This window comes from Argentina silus (assembly GCF_951799395.1).
Source record: "Argentina silus genome assembly, chromosome: 22".
Taxonomy (NCBI): Eukaryota; Metazoa; Chordata; class Actinopteri; order Argentiniformes; family Argentinidae; genus Argentina; species Argentina silus.
In genome coordinates, this window is record NC_139676.1 from 4,410,330 (window position 1) to 4,433,725 (window position 23,396).

Sequence of the window (23,396 nt, forward strand, 5' to 3'; positions counted from 1 at the left end):
CCAGGAGGGCTCGCTTGGGCTTCTCCTTGGTTCTGGTATCAGCAGCCACTGTGTCTGAAGAGATTACAGAGAACAGTGTAAGACACCATTTAACCGCGTTTCCAAGTGCTTTAACCCAGATGTGACATCATTCTCCTTTCATTACTTGAAAAATGTATGTCCTTCACCTTGTCCTCATCTCATCATTAGCCCTGCCATAAAGACTCGGTCCAGACTTCACCACTCTGCCAGATCTTAACTTCAGTTTACTGTTAAGTTGTGCTTCCAGCCTTACATTTTACTGTCCTGTCAGTATCCTTGTATATTAATTCATGTTTTCCTGTGCCTCCAATACTCCTGCCTCTGACTCCAGCCTCCTGTCTACCTGTCCTGCCTGTCTGCCTGCCCTGTCTGCCTGCCCTGCTACCCTACCCTGCTTGCTATTCCACCCTGCTACTCCGTTTTCCCCTAATAAATACACCCATCTTTTGGGTTTTACCATCATATGCCTATTTTTCTTGTGTTCTGCATTTAGGTTCACTAGCCTGACCGTTACACTCCACACTCTCAGAACTGGGCATCTCTGGCTTTGTACTCTCCTAGTTTGCATCGTACCTGGCCAATCGCTCTTACCAGGTGACGTGGAGAGGGTCGCTGTCCTCTCCATGCGCCCTCACCACTGGGGTCCCCCAGGGCTCCGTCCTAGGGCTCTTATTCTCCCTTTATGCCAAATCTCTTGGCTCTGTAATTTCCTCACATGGTTTCTCCTACCACTGCTACACAGATGACTCAACTCTTTCTCTCTTTCCCCCCCTCTGACTCACAGGTGGCGACACATTTCTCTGTGTGTCTTGCAGACATTTCTGCTTGGACGTCAGCCCACCACCTCAAGCTCAATCTTAACAAGACTGAGCTGCTCTTCCTTTCCTGGGAAAGCCTGCCCTCTCCAAGACTAAAATAATAAACAAAAGTAATCCTTCTTCTAGCATTGTGACTGCCAATGGCACCTGTTCCTAGCATAGATTTGTTTTACTTATGATGACTGATGTATAGATGATTCACTTACTTTAGACAAATGTACTTGTTGTAAGTCGCTTTGGATAAAGGCGTCTGCTAAATGTCAAAAATGTAATGCAAAAATGTAATTTGCGATGGAGAACTCTGCAGTCAAATATTTGTCAATTGGGTGTTATGGGTTAGGGTTAGGGTGTTTCGAGGTAATAGCCTTAGGAGTGTGACATGATTGAACCAGCAGTAAAATACAGTGCCAACTGAGCTACAATGGGCAACATTCTCACATCGGTGTTGTCCTGCACCAGGTGAGAGGGTGGTCTGCAGTGCAATGGTGATTGCGTCATCTATTGCTAGCATTGTTAGCAAACTGAAGTGGGTCCAGGGTATGATGGAGTTGATGTGGGTTTTGACCAGCCTCTCAAAGCACTTCATGAGGATGGATATGAGTGCTACGGGGCGATAATCATTTAGGCAGGTTATCGTTGGTTTCTTGGGCACAGGAACAATGGTGGTTGCCTTGAAACAGGTGGGGACCACAGACTGGGAAAGGGAAAGGTTGAATATATCCGTGAAGACAGCTGCCGACCGGGTATCTCATTTGGGCCGGGGTCATGTTAGCGGCATGTTAGCGGCAGAGAGCAGGGGCACACAGTCCTCCTGTCCCTCATAGCAGGAAGGGGTTAATGTCCTCACATCATACATGGAAGTTGTTCCGTTCCCCGAGGAGGGAGGCTTCACTGTGCTCCATGTCACTCTGTTTCTCTTTGTAGTCTGAGAACAATTACTATGAGCTGATATGAGATTCTCAGCTTTTATTTCATTTAGCTTTCCATACATTACATTACATTTACATTTTTGACATTTAGCAGACGCCTTTATCCAAAGCGACTTACAACAAGTACATTTGTCTAAAGTAAGTGAATAATCCATACATCAGTCTTCTTCATATATCTTCCATAACATATGTTGTGTGTGTGTGTGTGTGTGTGTGTGTGTGTGTGTGTGTGTGTGTGTGTGTGTGTGTATGCTCATCTTGATATAGGAATCATATACTGTAATACATGTGCAATTGTGTGAATGCAGTTTGTATGTTGTTGTTTGTTTCTGCCCTTTGAAGATTATTTGGGTTCCTTGTAAATTGGTGGATGTGTCCTGGCTTGTATGTGGTTCTTTATGACATTAAGTTCTCCAGACAGTGGCCCTGAGTCAAATGAAATCATCAACAACAGTACCAACCACTGAAAGCTCGCTCATGGTCGTACCACCCTGAACACGCCTGATCTTGAAAGCTAAGCAGGGTTGGGCTGGCCTGGGTTAGTACTTGGATGGGAGACCCTGTGATCATTTGCTGCTTTGATTTGAACAAAATCATTGTGTATTTAATGATAATGATGCATCATGTAATTAAAGTAAAAGTCAAGTGAAATGCAAAAAAGAAAATGTAAATCATGTGATGCTGATGTCACACACAATCTCCAGCGAAAGGAAAACAAGTAGAACATAAGAGTAATGAACACACTGAATACCAATGTTGAGAAAGGGTTGAACTGGACTTTACAGGAGGCCCCCTTTGACCGTATGGGCACTCACAGCCTCCTAAACTCAGAGATTTGTCTGCATCTCAGTGGGTATATACCTCTCAAATGTCAACAAATGAATAATAGAGAGGCGGTGAGTCCTGTTTACTACAACAACAAACTGATTCTAGTGAGCCGTTGCACAAATTCCAGAAGGTGTGTCACCACAGAAGGTGTGTCCTTAAACAAGGTTGGGCATTTTCTATTATTGTATTCATGTATCAATTTATTTATTTATCTATTTCATTCGCAAGTCTCCCCAGAAACAATTGAGTCAGTGTCATATCCAATAATTATATAGTTATCCTAATAAGGCCGCGAGAGGGGCAGTGCTTGAGCAGAGAATTCTGTCTCTGTAGAGTAGTGCAATAGTTCAGCGCACTCAGCTGCTTTCAGGTACATAAGAAGACAGCAGACGGTAAACTGACATTGTTTACAGAAGATTCATTGTCCGATTATTTCACACGACTTTTCGGGGGTAAGATGTGGTTTTGTTAAATGGTTGCGCATCACGCTCACTGCATGGTCACACTACTGTATTTGGTAGCCTAATTTGTCGGTTTATTGCTAATGTGCATTATGAGCCAAAGCGAAATGTAAGACTTCGGTGGGTATACCAAGTAAAGTATAAATCTATACAACAGCGCAGCAAATAATGATTTATAGAATTAACCTGAACTGGAACTGGAAGATACGACCTCAAAACAAAGTTGTTTTTAAATTGTGCGCTGTTGCTGCCTAATATTTAAACTTTTTATAGCACTAAAATAAATAATGAGTAATGTTGTGTTTCAACCTGTAGCAGTCTGTATGTCAACAATGTTTGAGAGAAAGTGATGGAAATCTAGAATGTCAGCGCTCACTGATAAGGTTTTTGGGGCAGGCTCAGACCCAGATAAATTAGTTCCAGAAGCTGTCATGGTTTGTGATTTCATCATCAAATATTGATAAATGTTGTTTTATATATTGGGGTAGTTTCCCTTATCTCCATTGAATATGCATTTTAGTGTAGGATTAGGCTTAATCTGTGTTTGGGAACCACCCCTTCAAGACTACAGTTTATAATGAGAGATAATAAGAACCATAATCAATACTTGTCGATGTAGCAGGGTAGATCCGGCCTGTGATACTGACAAATATCATCTCATCAAGGATTAAATGCTAAAACATCTAATTTGTCATAAGAGTCTAAGGCTGGGGTTCAAGATATTGCAGTGCTCTGTGCTTTCAGGAGTAGGTTGATTTACACAGCATCATGTCCACGAGAGTTGAAACTCAATGTCGATTGATTTAGTCATATACTGATGGGGACGGATTTTTAATGTACAGGTAAATTTGTTATACCCAGCCATATATTGTATTTAAGTAATACTTTATTAAATCTAAAATGAATCGATCATATTCTCAGTTCTTATAAATTCTTGTAAGGTCCACTTTCAAATTAGTGAAGAATACAACGTGCCCCCTGATACAGCATTTATTTTGACGATTCTACTAAGTCTGTACAAGCTACAGTATCCTTAAAGGTCCAATAAGTAGCTATTTCCCCTTGAAAATGTCGCTAAATAACCATGCTGAATCATTACTTAAGATGCATTGGTAGTCTGGAACAGTGCGTGCACCTGCAAAGACCCTGCCCTTCTGCCCGAATTTGCTTTCCCAAAATGTTCGGTACGTTGCTGGGAGTCTACTGCTTGCTGTGGGTGTGTAACCTGCAACTTGCTCATTGGCTACATAACTGCCTGAGCTAAAACCCTGTTTGTTTGGACCAATACAGCACTCTTCACCGAATGTTCTTCATCATGCGATCTCATTACTTGATGGCTATCAGTATATCATGGCCATTTACCACTATTTAGATCAGATCTACACGTTAAAGGTTATTTTATTGTGCTGTAATCCATTTTTGAATTTGTATGTTTTGATGACATCACATCATCAAAATACAAAAGTGGACTGTAGCACAATCGAGTCACAAAAGCAGACATATGATTCAAATAAGCATACTTGTGTGATGGGAATTGAGTGAACTATCCCTTTAAATGACAAACACCTTATCTACTTTCTTGTAACGTTATCTATTGTTCTTGAGTAGCTTATTGTCACTTTGCTCACACAGATCTTGCATAAAGCAACAATGCCTTCCCCTGGTGTGTGTCTAAATATCATGAATCAGCGTCACAAGAAAGATGGTCTCGGAAGCCTTGTAAACCCAGAGAAATTTCACAACCAAGACTTTCAGCAGCTGAAGCAATTCTGTCTCATCAATGGATGCAGATACATCGATGACGTGTTCCCCCCAAACCACAACTCCATTGGCACTGATGTACTGGAATGCTCTGACATGGCTAGAGTGGTGTGGTTGAGACCGGCGGTATGTTTAAGACTTTCTCACTTTACAACATTCTACAGAATTTGAATTATTTTGTTGGTTTTCCTGGGCAGAAAATGATTGATAATTGATATCAACATGCATTACATATGCAGTATATATGGCTGACAGCTATTCATTCCCTCCCTTACAGAAAATTGTGAAGAATCCCGCTTTCATCGTTGATGGAATCTCAAGGTTTGACTTTAGTCAAGGAACGGTAGGTGCTTTTGATTGGTCATTTAAATGCAACATATCAACTCACCATGCCCTTAGTGTCATTACAAACAGTGTGTTGTACTCTATGTACATTTGTCATGTACAGGTCTTAGGAAACTGCTGGTTCCTTGCTTCCATTGGGGCACTGACTTTTCAAAAGCACATCCTGGAGCGAGTCGTTCCCGTTGAGCAAACGTTTGACAAGGAGTACACTGGACTATTCCACTTCAGGGTAAAAGAATCCCAGCATATAATCTTCACATCATTCACAGAAATACACACAACAGCTGTTATGATATGCATTTATGTTGAATAAAAGGTACCTGCATTGAAATAATTTTCAGGGGTACTGTTTGTGCTCTAAAGAACCATTCAATCATGGCTTTTGAATTCAACAGTGGCTGCTGTATGAATGTACCTTTATTCCAAGGATGTACCTTTTTGAAAGCCCAGAGGCAATAGTCTCTAAGAACCATTGTCTTCTCTTGTCTTTCAGTTCTGGAGGTTCGGACAGTGGGTGGATGTTTTGATTGACGACAAGCTACCAACGATTAATGGTAGACTCATTTTTGTTCATTCGAAAACCCCCAATGAGTTCTGGCCTGCCCTGCTGGAGAAAGCTTATGCCAAGTAGGTGCCATGTTTATCAGTTAAATAACAATTGTAATGCTTCCTTAATTACAGTCCCTAATCATGTCCTCCTCTGTCAGGGTGTGTGGCTCCTATGCTGACATGAATGCAGGGACTCCTACCGAGGCTATGGTTGACTTCACTGGAGGGGTCCACATGAGTTTCCGGCTCAAAGACGCCCCTCCAGATATGTGGGACCTCATGTTTACAGCTGCCAAATCCAATGCTCTGATGGGGTGTGGTACCCCTAAAGGGGTGAGGATCTACATGTTCCAGAGCTCTCTGTAGAGGCTTTCAAAGACATACAGCCACTAAGGGCCCAATCCTTACTGGAGATAAGCATGCATACAGTAACTCAAATGTTTGTATAAATCATGCTTTGGATCTCAATTTGTGAAAAGATTCCAATTATGTCTACTATCTTAGGATTTGACCAATACATTGTTAACACAAAAGAAATGATGTCTGAGTGGTAGTGTAGTGTTAATATTCAGCCATGTCCTATTTTGTGACTGAAGCTCTTTGGTCTGTTAACTCTCAAAGTTACCATGCCTGTGTCCACTGTAGGAAACACCTGCCAACACAGTAGCACCTAACGGATTAGTGAGGGGCCATGCTTACGCTGTAACAGGAGTGACTCAGGTACTGTATGAGATTAATGCTGTTAATACCTGTTTAGGGTTATGTGACGTATGAAGACTTTGCAGGAGAGTTAATTGTTAGGGCCTTTAGTGCCAGGCTAACACAGTCCCCCCCACCACTACCACCACCACCACCATTACATTAAAAGGGATGATTTTCTGATGATAAGTGATGATAATTGCTGGTGTTATTATGGTTAACTCCACAGATCATGAGCCAAGGTAAACTGGATAATCTGGTTCGCCTGTGGAACCCCTGGGGCAGGGGAGAGTGGAAGGGAGACTGGAGTGATATGTAAGAATGCTCACATGTAAAACATTTAAAAAAAATGTTTTATTCAAAGTAAACCATTAAACTTACTTTTCAAGTCTACAGGGAAGTCATAAGGTGCTGCATATTGCTCTTTCTGTCACACTTGCTGTGTTAGAACATGCCTTTTACATGCTTCTGTTGCCAAGATTCTAAGTCTTGTCCTAAGATTCTTACTAAAAGCTTTTAAAACAAACTGGTAAGTGCCTCTGTGTTTTTTGGACATTTCCAATGTGTTTTGAACCTGGGAAACTGAAGAGAACCCAACTAACACATATTCAAATCCAAAAGCGCACAGACAATTTTGTTTTCACCACTTAGATTCTGTTGCACTACAACTCGTTTCCCAAGGAGTCGTACTCCTTTCAGCCCACTGACTGAATCAAATTATTTTATTTCATAAGGTCCTCCAAGTGGCAAACCGTGAGTCCCGACGATCAGCAAAGGTGTCGTTCCGTGCGTGATGATGGGGAATTCTGGTAAACAATGTTTGTACAAAATTATTAACAGGCTTGCAACACGTGTATCTTGTTACAACTGACACATTTAAATTAACAAAGGCATATACAGACATCCTGTCGCTCCACTATTGATGGCACAGTGGAGAAACGGGAGGGGGGGTTTGCTTCTGAAGTTTTTAAGGACGGTTTAGAGTGTTGTACAGTATCTTATAGTGGTCCATGAGGATACCACAGAGCAGAGATCATCACATTTCATGTTTACCTTCATGTCATAATGCATGAAAAGTATATGAAAATGAATGGTGAATGTGCCAGTATTACATATAATGTATGTTATTTCAATACTAAAATTCACAATATGGTTGTTTTCATAGGATGGCTATGGAAGACTTCTGTGAGAACTTTTTCGATGTGGATATCTGCTGTCTGAGTCCTGATTTTCTGGATGGCAACTCCTCTTGTAATTGGAAGTCCTCCATTCATGATGGCAGATGGGTTGCAGGAACCACTGCTGGTGGATGCCTGAATCACGGTATTGTAATAATAGTTATAATAGTTAAGGTATATCATATGTATGACTTGACTGATATACTGTATATGTTATTTAAATTAATATCTGTGGGTAAGAAAATAATCTGGAGATGTAGTAATTTGTAGTATTTTGCACAGTTCATGTACTGTATACCAGTATCAGACCTCCAATTGACTTTTATTTTCAATGGAAGAATTATTTGCAGGTCAGGAATTGTAATTAATCACTTAAGTCAACTGAGACAGATCTGCTACAGGCAAAATGTCCTAACATGATTTTTCTGTGTCTTGTCTCTCAGAGAGTTTCTGGACAAATCCTCAGTACCGGGTTCAGATTGAGGGGTTAGAAGGGGAATTCGCTGAGACACAAGGCACCAACAACATGCTGGTGTCTTTGATGCAAAACTCTGACAAGAGAAACAGACGCAAGGCCAACAAAGTCCCCATCGGCTTCTATATTTTTAAAGTAATCAAATGATTATTACCTCAATTATAGGGGGTGAGGTGACACTTACACAGTGCCTTCGGAAAGTATTCAGACCCCTTCACTTCTTCCACATTTTGTTGTGTTATAGACTCATTGTTGTGTTATAGACTCATTTAAAATGGATTAAATTAAAAGAATTTGCCATCAATCCACACACATTTCTGTATTTCATTTTTAATAAATTTACTGAAATTTCTAAAAACCTGTTTTCACTTTGTCATTCTAGGGTATTGTTTGTGGATTGATGCCAAATTATTTTTATTTAATCCATTTTAAATTGAGTCTATAACACAACAAAATGTGGAAAAAGTGAAGGGGTCTATATATATATATAGTGTACTGTATATAGGAGTGGCTAAATAGTAGAGCATGCACATAAAGAAAATATGCACAAAAAGTATCACATATATATATTTTTTTTTTTTTACTTCTCTTCTGTAAGGTGACCTTGGGTGACCTGAAAGGCGCCTCCAAATAAAATGCATTATTATTATTATTATTATTATATTCAATATCACCTGAAAGTGCAAAAATATTTGCATTTGCTATGGTATTTATTTTGGTCAATGAAGAAAAGAATATTCATGGCAGACTTTTTCAAACACTATTTCACACAATAAAGCTTTGAACTTGAACTGTTTCTGCTTGATAAGCTGCTGTGCTCACAATTAATTTGTGTTTGTTTTATTTTCCTTACAGGTGACTGAAGAAGTAAGTCACCTTTACAGATTCCATTGAATACACTTGAAAGAACTAACAAAACACTGTGCATTGTAGTAATACGCTTTATTTGATCTCAGTACAAGAATCTGAGAGGAAAGTTTCCTGCTTCGTTCTTCAACACCAATCAGGCTGTGGCCCAAGTCAAGAAATACATGGATGCTCGTGAAGTGATGGGGTTCTACAGTCTCAGTCCTGGTGAATACCTGATAGTGCCATCGACTTTCAAACCAGACCATACTGCCTCCTTCATCTTGTCCATCCTCTCCAAGGTGGAGACCCATACTCAGTGAGCACAGCTTCTTTCCTCAATCAATGAAGTCATATTTGTGGTGATGCGAATGCATAAGAGATCTTTATCTACAATAGATTGATATAACAGAGCTGGATAAAACATGTATTTGAATTTGATAATGAATGTCCTGAAAATACATTATATACATAATGTAATATGTAATATATGATGTCTTGATAATGGATGCCTTGATATTATTGAAATGTATATTGAATTTATTGGTCAGTGCCTAAGGGTATGACAAGACAATCTTTCTTTTTTTCCCCCCCAAGTGAAAATTCTGGTGACCATGATGATATAGAAGAAGTCACAAAGGTATTTAAGGCAAAAAATGCTTAGTCAGACTGAAATGGAAATCATTAATTGGCATTCATAGTAATGCCTCAACCTTTTTCATTGTATTTATTGGCGTTTAAAGTTTCATATCTAAGTCGACTACAAAATAATGACACTCAAATTTAGCTGAAGAACAGCTAGTCCATTAGATATTAGAAACGCAATAGAAACACTGTGTCCGAGTCTAATCGTTTCTCACTTATGAAATAATTCCTAAGGCGGGAAATAGTTTAATAAAAGAATAGAAGCCTGACATTGACCCATTGTTGGTCAACCTCAATCACAAGGGGGTTGGTCAAATGGTGACACATTATTGTAACATGTTTGCTGGGAGCAATGCTGATTTAGTAGTACGGTGTATTTTGTCCCAGATGTGGAATGAAATTTCAAAGACAGAGATGTAGGCTAACCATCAAACAGAGGTAGGCTAACCATCAAACAGAGGCAGGCTAACCATCAAACAGAGGTAGGCTAACCATCAAACAGAGGCAGGCTAACCATCAAACAGAGGTAGGCTAACCATCAAACAGAGGTAGGCTAACCATCAAACAGAGGTAGGCTAACCATCAAACAGAGGCAGGCTAACCATCAAACAGATGTAGGCTAACCATCAAACAGAGGTAGGCTAACCATCAAACAGAGGCAGGCTAACCATCAAACAGATGTAGGCTAACCATCAAACAGAGGCAGGCTAACCATCAAACAGAGGTAGGCTAACCATCAAACAGAGGTAGGCTAACCATCAAACAGAGGCAGGCTAACCATCAAACAGAGGTAGGCTAACCATCAAACAGAGGTAGGCTAACCATCAAATAGGTGGAGAATCTCAGGTCCCCCCTTGCTCTGCTCCCCTCCCCCTCATGCTCTCAGCAGCTGAGGCTGAAGTAGGCTATATGATGCAAAGTGGTTGTCAGGCATTAGATTTAATTCACAAATTGACAGCTATATGATATGATGTTGGCAATTGCGCTGCAACGCCCTAAATTACTGGTTCATTTTGAATGTTGTTATTATTAAGTGAATTGAAATTGCATGACAACATTTTTTAAATGTTGTTTTTATCTCCAATGACTGAGAAAATGAAGATGTAATTGTTAATCACTATCAAAATTATCTTGAATTCCATTTGTATTCAATGAAATAGAAATATATAGAGGACTTTCTCCAAATATGATGAAAGGCACGCTTAGTCTGGTTGAAAAGCCTGTTAGAGCGTCCACTGGAAGGGGCATGTCGCTTGCAAATGTTTGGTAGCAACTGTATTATCTAATAAGTAGATGAGTCCCAGGTGTACACAAATTGAGGTGGAATCTTGGTTGCAATCAGGATAATCTCTTTCACACCTGTATTTGATTTAACAAGAGACAAGTTTATGGTCATGCTGTTCCGAATTCTGGTTGCAATAGACCCTGGATGCACTTGAGCTAATGAAATCTTGAGCTAATGAAATCTTGAGCTAATGAAAACATAAAAAGGTTAATGTGTAAAAGAAGTAAAAGACATGCTCAAAAGGCTATTACAACAAGAAAACCTTTTCTTCTTACAAACGTCCAACTATTCTTTGTGTTACAGAACGTCTTTACAACCTCAACGAAAATGTCCCCAAATTTCTAATTTCTCTGATGCACAATCTGAACCTCATTATGACTCTTGTGTTGTAGCAGCGGACTAGTGCCATTGTGGACAGAACAATGTACTACAAACCAAAAGGTTATGGGTTTGAATCCCAAACGGTGTCAAAAAGAACAGTGTTTATTCAATCGTAGTGCATAGAGAAAGTACTCATATAGCTTATGTCAATGTTAAGTAAAGCATTCAAGTTCTAACTTTCCTTTAAAGTCCACATGCAACCTTATCACAATATTGTGATGACTGTCAAATGCTGATCTTCAGAAAACCTGTATTTACCTCAAGAGACAACATTTAAAAAAATATAATTTTCAGCTGTGAGATGGTCTGATGCTGACCATCAACTGCCAATGTTAAGAACATGTTCATTTTCAACCCATAATTAACAATGCAACAATGTTGGATGATGACCATTAATTCACAACCATAAACCCAATATGGTATGATGGTGTTACCACATGCTACTGTTCAACGTTTCTCTCGGGTTCTCTATGGTTGGCACAAGACAGTGAATCAACATCCTTACATGCGTTTATACAATGTTTGGATTTAGACATTGCTGCACCATACCATTTTCCATCATGACCGATATACAATGTTGCAACCAAAAACCAACGTTAACACAACATTATTTTTTCTAAAATGGCCATGGGGTTGTACACTCTTTAATATGAAGACATGAGGATGGAGGAGTCACGGAGAGGACGGACAATTGAGAAAGGGCTCCCATCAGTCTTGTGGCTTCTGAGCTAAGGAAAATATAAATTAATAAAAGCTGATTTAATGAACTTTTCCTTTAAAATAACGTTCAAACTTAAGTTTGTGTCCCAGGGTTGTTGCTCTGAGATAACAAAATGCATTACAATAAGTCATTTAAGTCCAACCCTAATTCCCCAAAGTATTTTTGGTATATTTATGTCTTTCACTTGTATTGCTTTGTCTCCTTGGTGTTACTGTGGCTATTGTGTTTTTAACGACAGGTCAATGTGGTTTAATGAAATTATATTGATTATTGCAACTTTATTTCCTGCAGTTTTAAATATCTAATTACAAATATTTTCATTTTTCAGCCCAAACCCACAGACAATGGAGGAAATGAGGACGACAACAACCTGTTCCGGCAATACTCTGATTCAGCAAGTTTTAATTTGACCACAAAGCAAGATACAGATTGGCATGCAAGACAGGATAGACAGTCAGAGATATTGAGCTCAGACTTTTAGCAAACAGTATGAGAGGATCACTAAGATTTACTAGATTTGTTTAATCTTCTACTATTTATTAATAACACACTTTCATTTTTTTGTCACTTAAAAGCACGAGGAGATGGATGCTGAGCAGCTTCAAAAGATTCTGAATGAACATATTCTCCAAGGTAGGCAAGATCTGTAACAATGATAATGTGGTGAGCGTAATACATGATTCACAGTTTTGATATGAAGATAAGTATTATTATGGAGAAACACTCAGACCAGGAAATACAAACGAAGAGGTTATGGATACACTGTATGTTGATGAGACTAACACCCACAAGGAGACATGGTGGGGGCAGGGCTAGTGATCCTGTCCAATGTGTTGTGTGTTGGTGGTGATGATTGGTGATGATTCTAAGTGTTTTATATGTTTACATTTTACTCAGGCAACACAAACACTGGAGGCTTTAGTTTGGACTCCTGCCGAAGCATGGTTGCCTTGATGGATGTATCTTTTTCTATTGCGCTACACTATGAGATGTGATTTCAAGTTTTCCAACAGCGGTTGGCAATCTTATCCTGTAGGGGCCACTGTGCTTTCCACTATCCTATGCCTACCTGTACACCCACACTGTCCCTCACAAATTAACATTGCCCACCCCTGATATATAACGTCTTCTCTTGTACAACATCTTTAGCAGTGCTGGTCAGAGCTCTCTCCCAGTTCCATGTAACAGTAAAATCTGTGAATGAATATGGGAGTGTTTATGGTGTCAGTCTGTACCGTATAGAGGGAAAGAGAAGGGGTTTTATTTCGATTATTATTTTTTCACATTTATCTCAACACCAGTGTACAAATTACTTGACACACTGAATTGCAAGTGCCAATCACAATGATATACATACATTCTAATTGACATGAAAACGTGTTAGAAAATAGGGAAAACTTCAAATATAGAGTAGTTACATATAGAGCCATATACAGTGACCTGCATAAGTAATGGACAGTGAAGCATTTTTTCTTCTTTTGGCTCTGAACACACTCTAAACATTTGGATTTGAATACAAACATTACTATGACGTTAAAGTAGAGATTCTCAACTTATTTGACGGTACGTGTGTACATATTGGTTTCACCATTCAGAAATTACAACACTTTTTCTGCATAGTCCCCTTATTTCAGGGTACCCAAATTGATGGGACAACTGGCTTAACAGATGTTTCGTCAGGTGTGTTCCGTCACATTATTTGTGCAGTCATAAGAGAGCTCTCAATGTCTGGTATTGATTCTAAACTTTGCGTGGGTCACAAAAACAGGATGGCCAGGTTAATCATTTGTTTAATAGTACCTAAAAGAGTCTGCAGAGTTCTGTAAAAAGGTCTTGTGAACAGATGAGACAAAGATTAACATGTACCAGAGTGATGGCAAGAGTAAAGTGTGGAGAAAAAAAGGAACTTCCCAATATCCACAGCATACCATCTTCTCTGTGAAATATGGTGGAGGGAGTGTTATGGCTTGGGCATATATGGCTTCCAATGGAACTGGCTCGCATGTCTTCATTGATGAAGTAACTGCTGACGGCAGCATGAATTCTGAAGTGTACAGAAACATCTTGTCAGCCCAAGTACAAGCAAATGCCTTCAAACTCATCAGATCTATCTCCAAATTTAAATCCTTTTGAACATGCATTTCATTTGCTGAAGAGGAGACTTCAGGCAAAACGTCCTCAAAACAAACAGCTAGAGAAGACACCCAGTATCTGGTGGGGTCAATGGGTCACAGACAATTATTGCATGCCAAGGATTGTCGACCAAATACTAAACATGAATGCTTAATTTGGACATTTGATAAATCTGTCCCATCACTTTTGGTGGTCTAAAATAGGAGAGGACTATGTCTAAAAAGTGTTTTTGAATGGTGAAACCAATATGTTCACAAATACCATCAAATAAAAGCTGAGATTCTCTACTTTAACCTCATTATAATTGTTTATTGTGTTTAATTTCAAATACAAACCTTTGGATTGTAGAGCCAAAAGAAGAAAAAATGCTGGACTGTCCCATTACTTACGCAGGACACTGTCCATATGAACCATACCGTGGTAGTTGTGGTATGTTATTAACATACAAAATTGACACATTACACAAATGTTCTAGACACAGTACAGTATGCAAAGATATTAGCAAATTACATGCTGCTCTGTAGAGACTACCTTAACTATTCCTTCTCAAGGAATCAATGACTGGAAAACTGAACAGATCTGAATTTGTTCATCTGTGGAGAAAAGTTAACATGTATAAGGTAAATGAACTGGCAAGCCTGTGACAAAGCACATTTCAGATTAAAAGACACTGTCTGGTCGTGGTTGGCCACTATGGTAAAATAGTAAAAGTGGGTCCCCAATATAGTATCTCATTGGACAGAGGAGCACACACCTTCACACCCAGGAGCATAAGCTTAGGAATGTAGGTTATATTCACCTCCAACCGTTATCCTCATTGCAGGTGGGCTAGATTGTTGCCAAGGCAGCAAGTACTGTAGCTACGTTACTGTAACTTGTAGTCTGAAGTAGTAACCTAAATGTAGCTGGTTGCGTGCTAGCGACGTAGCAAGTGGGCCACAGGGTCAGAGCCCTGCACAGGATGTGCTCTTTTTAATACACATAATTTAGGAGCTCACTTCAGTTTACTGAAATAAACATTGCCCTCCACCTGCAGTACACGCCAATGAGCGCATCTGATGCCATGGTGAAAATGCATTTCAATATTTATTTATTTATCCTGTATTTATGCCTGCTGAAGACGGGTTGTCAGGCACATAGCCTTGGTCTTCATCATCAATAGGCTAAAGAATGTAAAGCTATTTTGTGACAGTGTCTAATTTCTAGAGGCCTACAAGTGAAATTGCATTGAAACAAATGAATAGATGGAATGATTTAGTGTCTATAAGGATGAGGAGCCGCTGGTGATATAATGCAACCATACAATTCACATTTGAGCCAGGTGAATAGTTTGAACTACTCTTCTGGATTGTACTTTTAAACAATAATTGACTCCTTTTATGTTTTTTTACTGTACAGTACATCTTACTGTTCGTGACATGTTCCTCTGCTCTCATATCTACCAGGAGATCTTCTTCGACACAGATGTCTCCCGCACTGGAACTTTGTCATTGCGTGAACTGAGGAATGCAATCAAGGCTTCAGGTAACTTTGACTATACAGTCAACGCCTGAGAATGGCTAAGTGTGCACTTAATCACAGCATGTAGTTATCTGGAGCAATCACAATTATTTAGGACTGGAAAATTGTAATTCAACATAGTATATTTTGCACCTATTCAAAGTTCACTTATCAGGAGTCAACTGTAGACAACTTATAATCAGAGTTCATTTTAGGTGATAGGGCTGGGAATTACTTGTGAGTTGTTGTACAATTCAGCCAAGCAAATGGAATAAATAATGTATTGAGAAAGAATGTATTGAGAAAATGAACTAGGAGAAGAGGAACACAAGGACTGTAAATGAAGGGCCCAAGAGTTGACTTTCGTAGTGTTTGGCTTGGAGTCTTGTAGTGTTGCATATCACTCATAAAAACATAGCAGCTGTGGAAAGAGACTTTGGGGTCTGGGGTGTCATTGGGGTATTGTGAGCCTCAAGGGCGTAGGCGTCAGCTAGACATTGGTGGTGGTGGTGGTGGTGGTGGTGGTGGTGGGGGGGGGGGCATTTTGCTTAGAGCAATTGTAGCAAATAACAAGGCTAAGGGCCAATCAGTCTCAGGGCCATTCATACTCAGTCTTAGGGGTTTAGTCCTTGGGCCATTCATGCTCAGTCTACAGGATTTTCAATTATCTCCTTGCAAGAACAGAGTTGATACAAAACCAACAACGATAGTCAGGAAACATGCTTGTGCAGAAAGCACTTCATTGACTAGTATTGATTGGTAAAGTGTGCGCACTGATGTGAAATAATCCCGGTCCTGTGTCAGGTATGAGAGTGAGTGACGACATGCTGAACCTGATGGCTGTACGCTACGGCAGCTCCTCTGGGAACATGACCCTGGATAGTTTCATCAGCCTCATCATGCGCATGGACTGCATGGCCAGTAAGTCCACATCGGAATTGGGGACTGCTTTTATTTCTCAGGGCTATTTTCCTTTTTATTTTACAACTGCAAGTAACAAACTGAATGCTCTTCCCAACAGAAATATTTAAACAGCTCTCAGATGGAGTGAACATGTCTCTGCAAGAGGCTGAGGTAATAATTCAACATTTTGGGTTTTCTAACCAGTTATGCGCTTTACCTTTGTTTGGACCTTTGTGTGTATGCAATGAGCATAAACCAGCAAAAGAGCAATTTAGCCACAGCTTTCCATTCACATCAACAGACAGAGACAGCTAGACAGTTTTTTTTTGGAAACCTGTCTTAAATCAGGTTTGATGATTTGAAATGTTAGTGCCAATGCACCATCAGTACATACTTGGTCATTATTCAAAATTTAAAAAAAAAAAATTGTATGTGGGTTTTGCTGTTCATCGTTGTTTTTGGGAGGGGGCAACCTTCCATTGAAAATTCCATTTTCTCTTAATATGTCTGTGAATAAACTGGAAAAAGTGGACAAGACGCACATTTGTCAGAGATAAACTAAGTTGAAATACTGTGAATTGGTTTCGAGTGAGCCTCTTGGGTGTAGTTGGTGTAGTAGTGGCCTCATTTTTGCACCCCCTATCACCTATCCAGTGTTTATAGATCAGTGGAGGGTCCCTCCAGTCCTCAGGGACCTACAGTATACAGTATGTCGGCTGGTTTTCTCATCTGTCTGATTGCTCACAGAAGGGGAACGTCAGCACTCTTTCCCACAGATCGATTTACAGACTTATCTTGCTCAAGTGCATACAGAGCTCTTTGGGTGTGGCTCCCTTGTGTGCACTGAATGTATTTAATTCAACCCCTGAACATTCACCCACTGGATGGTTGACACTTGCAACCGACAGGTTTGCTAAACCTATTCTAGGTTCTCCTTCAGTTGACTCGGTTCGACATCTCACTATGGGATATGCACCCCTGTACCCTATTCGCTGAAACCCAATTCAATCATGCCTGGAACAGGCCGAGATGGCTTTGCATGGCTGACCTCGCCCCAGCCCAACCTATGAAGTTTCCACAGAGACACTATTAAAATCTTCCAAGGCAAATTAATAAAGGAATGAGTTAGTGAATCTGGCACACATGACATAATTGGTTATTCTAATATTACACGTTTTTTTTTCTACAATGAGTGTACCCAACAATTATTTAATGTCTGTGATGCATGCATTCAGAGAACCATAATATTCGTAACTCATGCACTCAGAGAAACATAATATGTTAGTATTGTATAGTTGTTCTAACTTACTTTAGACAAATCTAATATATTTATTGTATGTCCGTCTGGATAAGTTAAATGACTACAATTTAAAACATGTAAATTCAATTTAAGCAATTAACACCATTTCTATGAGAATGTTAATGTTTCAAATCTATGAGAATGTTAATCATCTAATAAGGACACACATTTTTTTTATTGACAGCCCTAGTTTATAACCACCTGTGATGCATTGTGTAGCTGTTATAAAGGCTTTATAAATGCACACATACAGGGCCCTACAGTAAAGTGTTACCAAATATTCCTTGATTCAAACTAAAACATAACATGTTCTTTATTCATTTTCACATGTATATTGCTGTCTAACAGTTGAATTACTAAATGTTCTCTCATCACATTTTGCCCTTTTTTCAGTGGATGTGTATCTCAGTGTATATATAAACTACTGAGTGTTACAGAAGACGACAGACAGAGGAATCCTGCTGGAATTGTGACACTAGAAATAGTGTCAAAATGTGCTGGACAAATCATACATTCATGTAAGATTTGGTGTAATTTTTATTTGTTGTAATGTACATGTAGCTCATTCACTTAAAAAAGAACAAAGAAAAGATGGGCCCTTAAGAAATTATGGTTCAGGGTATATGGTTCAAGGTATATGGTTCAGGGTATATGGTTCAGGGTATATACAAAATAGTGCTTGCTAAATAAAAAGGTCACAGGCAACCCACACATCTTGACTGCATTTGATAATAATTATCTTATTTGAGCCACCGAAGTGCGTGTGGTAATTCTTAAGTGCTTTTCTAATTTTGGGATATCCAAGCATTTTGTCAGGACTTTATTCAAGAACTGCAAAATTATAGTTTGTATTTCTTTGGTCCATGTGTTCCTTTGGTCCTTCCTAGTATATGAATTAGTGCCACCTTTGTATATGAAGGGTGATAGTGCCAAATGTTTTTGATAGGTTGTCATTTGTTTATTGTTTTGTTCTGCATGTACTTTTGCTTTTTATCTTCAGTCTATGAAACGTGTATGAGCTACTCTCAGTGTAACCATAGTAACAAATCAAGTTTTTCAATTCTAGCAACCTATAAATGTTGAATTTTACCGGTGAAATGAAATGCATAGATCAGATTAGTATTCATCTTTATTATCCAGGTGCCTTTGATGACAATTGCATACAGGATTTATCTGAAATAAAAATGACAGGCCAATCACTTAGGATACGTGCGCCTGCATACAGTAGTTACTTTGGTTGGTTTAGTTGGTTTGCAAGGTAGTATGTTGCGGATGGGAGATGGTTTGTAACCAATTACACTTTGTATAGTCCTCCTATTTCAGGTTACCCAAAAGTAATGGGACAATTGACAGGTGTTTCTCGTAAGTCACAGACCATGCATAAAAAGTATTGTCATTTCTGAATGGTGAAACCAATATGTATGCAAATACCATGAAATAAAAGATGAGACCTACTTTAACCTCACAGTAATTGTTTCATTTAAAATCCAAACTTTTGGAATGTAGAGGCAAAAGAAGTAAAAATGCTTCACTGTCCCATTACTTGCGCTGTTCTGTCTTGTGCAGGCATAAGGGAGCTGTCAATGTTTAGTATTGATTCTAGGCTTTGAGTTTGCCTTTGCAGTCTGCTATTGGTGTCTGTCAACATTAGGACCAAAGAGCTGTCAATGAAAGTCAAGGAAGCCTTCATTAGGCTGAAAAATCAGGAAAAAAGCATTGGTGACCTCGACAATCGCAAACTGGCTGTTAAGACAGGCAGGCTTCTACAGAGGATGACCGAAGAATGCTCACCATAATTAAGAAAAATCTGAAAACAACTGTCCCACAGATCAGGAACACTCTCCAGGAGGTAGGCATGAATGTGTCAGACTACCATCCGCAGAATACGTCGTGTGGCAGCCTTCTAAGTGAAAGTCAATCCAGTTGAAATAATACTCAATATAGAAAATCTTGATCAGATTCAGCTGGTTGTCTGGAGTACTAAACAGACAGAAGCGTGGCTGGAGGGAGCATGTTGTTTACACCAGTCATGTCCTTCTGAATCAATGAGGGGTGTTAAACAAGTGCACACTTGAGGGAAGGGGTGGAGAATTGGACCACAGACGTTATTTGCCTGCCTCTGTACGTGTGTTTCTGTCATCTGATCGGTAGAGGTCTCTCTCTCTCTCTTTTTCTCTTTCCTTCTCTCTGTCAACTCTGTCATGAAGAGGAAGAGGGAGGGGCTGTCAGAGAGGAGGTTGAGTAAAGGGGTGTGCATAGACTTTGTATCACCAGTAGAGAGAGTATATAGAGGTCAAGAGTTGGCCTTGGTGCATTAGACCAGGAAATACATCTAGAGACAGCAGGAACAACCAAACGCTACTGAGTCAAACACTCTCACTGTGTCTGAGAGAAGCTGTGAGCCCCAGAGTCCACAAGATGAGGAACCTCCTGATATTCATCCTCTGCCTCATGACAGGTAATAAGCTTGTTATAACACTCTATTACAGTGTAATAACCTATAGTGACTCAGGTAAAGTTGGTAATCCCTGATGCACAATCGTGTAAAAGTGTAATTATTAAAAGTAATGAGGATGTTCCTTTTCCTCTTTTGGGGATGTTATTGAAATGTATTCAATCCACTCTGAAAGTGTTATTATACATCAATAGGCTTCACAGAGAACACAGACGTGATGATGACGATGTCAGTGACTGTGTAACATGTTGTGTAAATGATCAGTGTTGAAATAACGGTTATCTTCATCTTCTCCCTTTGTGATTGACAGGTTGTGTCAGCTCCTTCAAAGTGACAGGGTACTCAGGAGGAACTGTCATCATCTACTGTCAATATCACCAAGATGAAAGATCCAATGATAAATACTTCTGTAAGGGGTCAACAGGGAGTCTGACTTGTGAGAACAAAATAAGCAGCTCCTTGATGAAAACCGGGGAACACAAGGATAGATTCTCTCTGTATGACAACACTGAGGAGAACTACTTCAAGGTAGTCATCAGACAACTGACCACTGAGGATAAAGGGACCTACTGGTGTAAAGTGGACATTACAAATACAAATACAAACAAATACACTGAAGTGAATCTTTATGTAGATGATGGTAAATGGTCCGAGAAAGAGAAAATATCCAGTGAGCGGCAGTTCTCTGGGCGAAAAGACCTTGTTGATGACAGAGGTCAGAGGAGAATGGCCAGACAGGTTCGAGATGAAACAACTTACATACCAGCAACCACCGGTTACAACGAAGGTATGCAGAAGACCATCTCTGAATGCACAACACGTCGAATCTTGAAGCAGATGGGCTACAAAAGGGGGTCCAACCCAGTACTAGCAAGGTGTACCTAATAAAGTGGCCAGTGAGTGTAGTTATTCTGAGCAACCTAACTCGAATTACATCAGCACTTCCTTTTTGTGTTTTTTTTTCACTGTGCTGGGTCTCTGTGGTAAGCTGTGAGATCTGAGGATGCTCAGTGTTGACATAGCAATCTACGATGTGTTGAGAATGAGATGTGGATTTTGATAGTTTATTTTTGGCAGAAGTGATTCATTATTCATTATTCTATCACATTCACTCATAACCCTGGCATCCTGACTGTTTCTATGTGTATCTAAATACTGACGTTTACTAACCATTTACAGCTGTGTATTTTCTCAACAAAGCTGTCTTCTGTGCAAAATGGCTAGTCTATAATTAGGCAGGCTGTATTTGTTTGATAGTAAATGTACAATTTGAACTCACTGAGAACATAATTTCAATGTCGAGCATGAGTGAACAAAGGCATCAGATAGCAATTCACTATTGAAACAGCAATCTGTACTGAGGAAACTATGGAGATAGAAAGGCCATATTAACTGAAACAACTGGAGATTTTCAGAGGAACTTTTACAGTCACTGAACCCTCAGAGTTGCTAGTTGCTAAATGGATGCTAGTATACAGTGTGAGAGAGGGTTGGGTGTGCCTGTGTTGAAATGTGAAAAACCACAGGGCCAGAGCGGAGCTTGGCTTCCACTTTGTCATCTTTGTCATCAACTACTATCAGTCTAAATATCAACTCCCATCAGTCTAAATATCACCTCCTATCAGTCTAAATATCACCTCCTATCAGTCTAAATATCAACTCCTATCAGTCTTTACCTAAAACCAGTGCCTCCTGATTTGAATACTCGTCTCCCTTTCCTGCCTCCATGTCTCCCATCTCTCTCGTTTCTCTCTCCTCCCATTTTGTCTCTCGTTCTCTCTCACCCACACAACACATTGCCATACACACCTTTCCCATGATGCATCTGCGTTCATTGTGTCTTTCAAGAGGGACCAACAACAACAACACCAACAACAACACCAGCAACAACCAATACTACTACTACTACAACTACTACTGCTACTACTACTGCTACTACACCTACTACTACTACATCATCATCACAAAGTGGATCTGGTAAATAACTGAGAAGGCTCATACTTTACAGTCTGCTGAAACTTCATCTGGTGGTGTTTGAGTCTTTGACGCCTGTGTGTCCCTGTGTTCCAGGTACCTTTGTGGTCATCATCGTGTTTGTGAGTCTGGCTGTGTTGGTGTTATTAGTCACCCTGCTGGTATTCTACAGACGCAAAAGCAACCTGGCCCAAGGTGAGATAAACACACACACACACACACACACACACACACACATACACACACACATACACACACACACACACACACACACACACACACACACAAACATACACACAAATAATGAAAGTATTGTGTGTTCCTCAGCTCCGGTCTCCTTCAGCACACAGAACCCTGCCAGCCCAAACACACCCACAGGAAACACTGGAGAGGTGAGGGGTCCTTGGTTGAAGGTCTATACTGTATTTTTAATATCCCTTAATAATTATTGTAAAATGTCACTGAAGTTTATACATTTATTTATGTATCTTTTAGGAGACTCAGGATTACGAGAATGACCCTGCTCCAAGTACCTTGGTCAACAAAAAGGACGATTCTGTCTACCAAAGCCTGAACGCCCAAACTGCAAACCTAGACACAGTCTACCAAAGCCTGCACCCCAAAACTGCAAATCAAGACACAGTCTACCAGAACCTAGAACCCAAACTGCAAACCTAGACAGAGTCAACCAAAGCCTGCACCCCAAATATGTTAAGAAAAATCAAGTATAAAGCAATTGTAATGTTTCAACTATAGCATCGAAACAATGTACCACAGCCATTCTGCAAAGTGTCACAACCGGGCTAAATAATCTTTGTGTCAATTACGGAGTGTTGCAGGGCGCTCTCTAAATTCAGAGTGTTATCAGAATGAATATGTGTTTGTTAATTGAGCGTCTTTATCTCAGATCTGCACACTGGACACAGTGTTTGAATCGTGAATCACTGGCTAAAGTTAGCCAGCAGGTTAGCTCCCTTCCTTCCCTGAATGAAAAGCACCTCTCACTCTGAACATTTAAACACCTAAACATCTGCAGGCTATAGTCAAGGAACTGTGTCACACTGTGTCAGAGTATCAACCTGTAACATTGAACATCCACTCAAAACATCAAGCAGCATCTTCATCATCATCATCATCATCATCATCTTCCTCCCCCAGTCCTCAGTCTTGAGCCCTGGTTCTACAGTTG

The 23,396-nt window shown here is 39.8% G+C and overlaps 1 protein-coding gene across 1 annotated transcript; it reads left to right on the plus strand.

Annotated features, from left to right (window-relative positions):
* Positions 1–2,955: 2,955 nt before the first annotated feature.
* LOC310822037 (calpain-1 catalytic subunit-like) lies at positions 2,956–19,221 on the plus strand. Its single transcript, XM_083694326.1, has 22 exons — positions 2,956–3,048; positions 4,690–4,944; positions 5,096–5,161; positions 5,267–5,392; positions 5,657–5,790; positions 5,871–6,045; positions 6,358–6,432; positions 6,641–6,726; positions 7,146–7,220; positions 7,577–7,734; positions 8,033–8,199; positions 8,920–8,931; positions 9,021–9,229; positions 9,508–9,550; positions 12,271–12,378; positions 12,518–12,575; positions 12,840–12,901; positions 14,627–14,695; positions 15,521–15,599; positions 16,380–16,496; positions 16,597–16,649; positions 18,172–19,221. The coding sequence occupies exons 2-22, from the start codon at positions 4,708–4,710 to the stop codon at positions 18,196–18,198; spliced, it is 2,136 nt and encodes a 711-aa protein (XP_083550452.1). The 5' UTR covers positions 2,956–3,048; positions 4,690–4,707; the 3' UTR covers positions 18,199–19,221.
* The last annotated feature ends 4,175 nt before the right edge of the window (positions 19,222–23,396 follow it).

Excerpts from the sequence above, each read along its gene's own strand:
- LOC310822037 (XM_083694326.1), top strand. The coding sequence starts at position 4,708 with ATGCCTTCCCCTGGTGTGTGTCTAAATATCATGAATCAGCGTCACAAG. Across the intron at positions 7,735-8,032 it reads TGGTGGATGCCTGAATCACG|AGAGTTTCTGGACAAATCCT; the intron begins GTATTGTAATAA and ends CTTGTCTCTCAG. Across the intron at positions 16,650-18,171 it reads TGTCTCTGCAAGAGGCTGAG|TGGATGTGTATCTCAGTGTA; the intron begins GTAATAATTCAA and ends CCCTTTTTTCAG.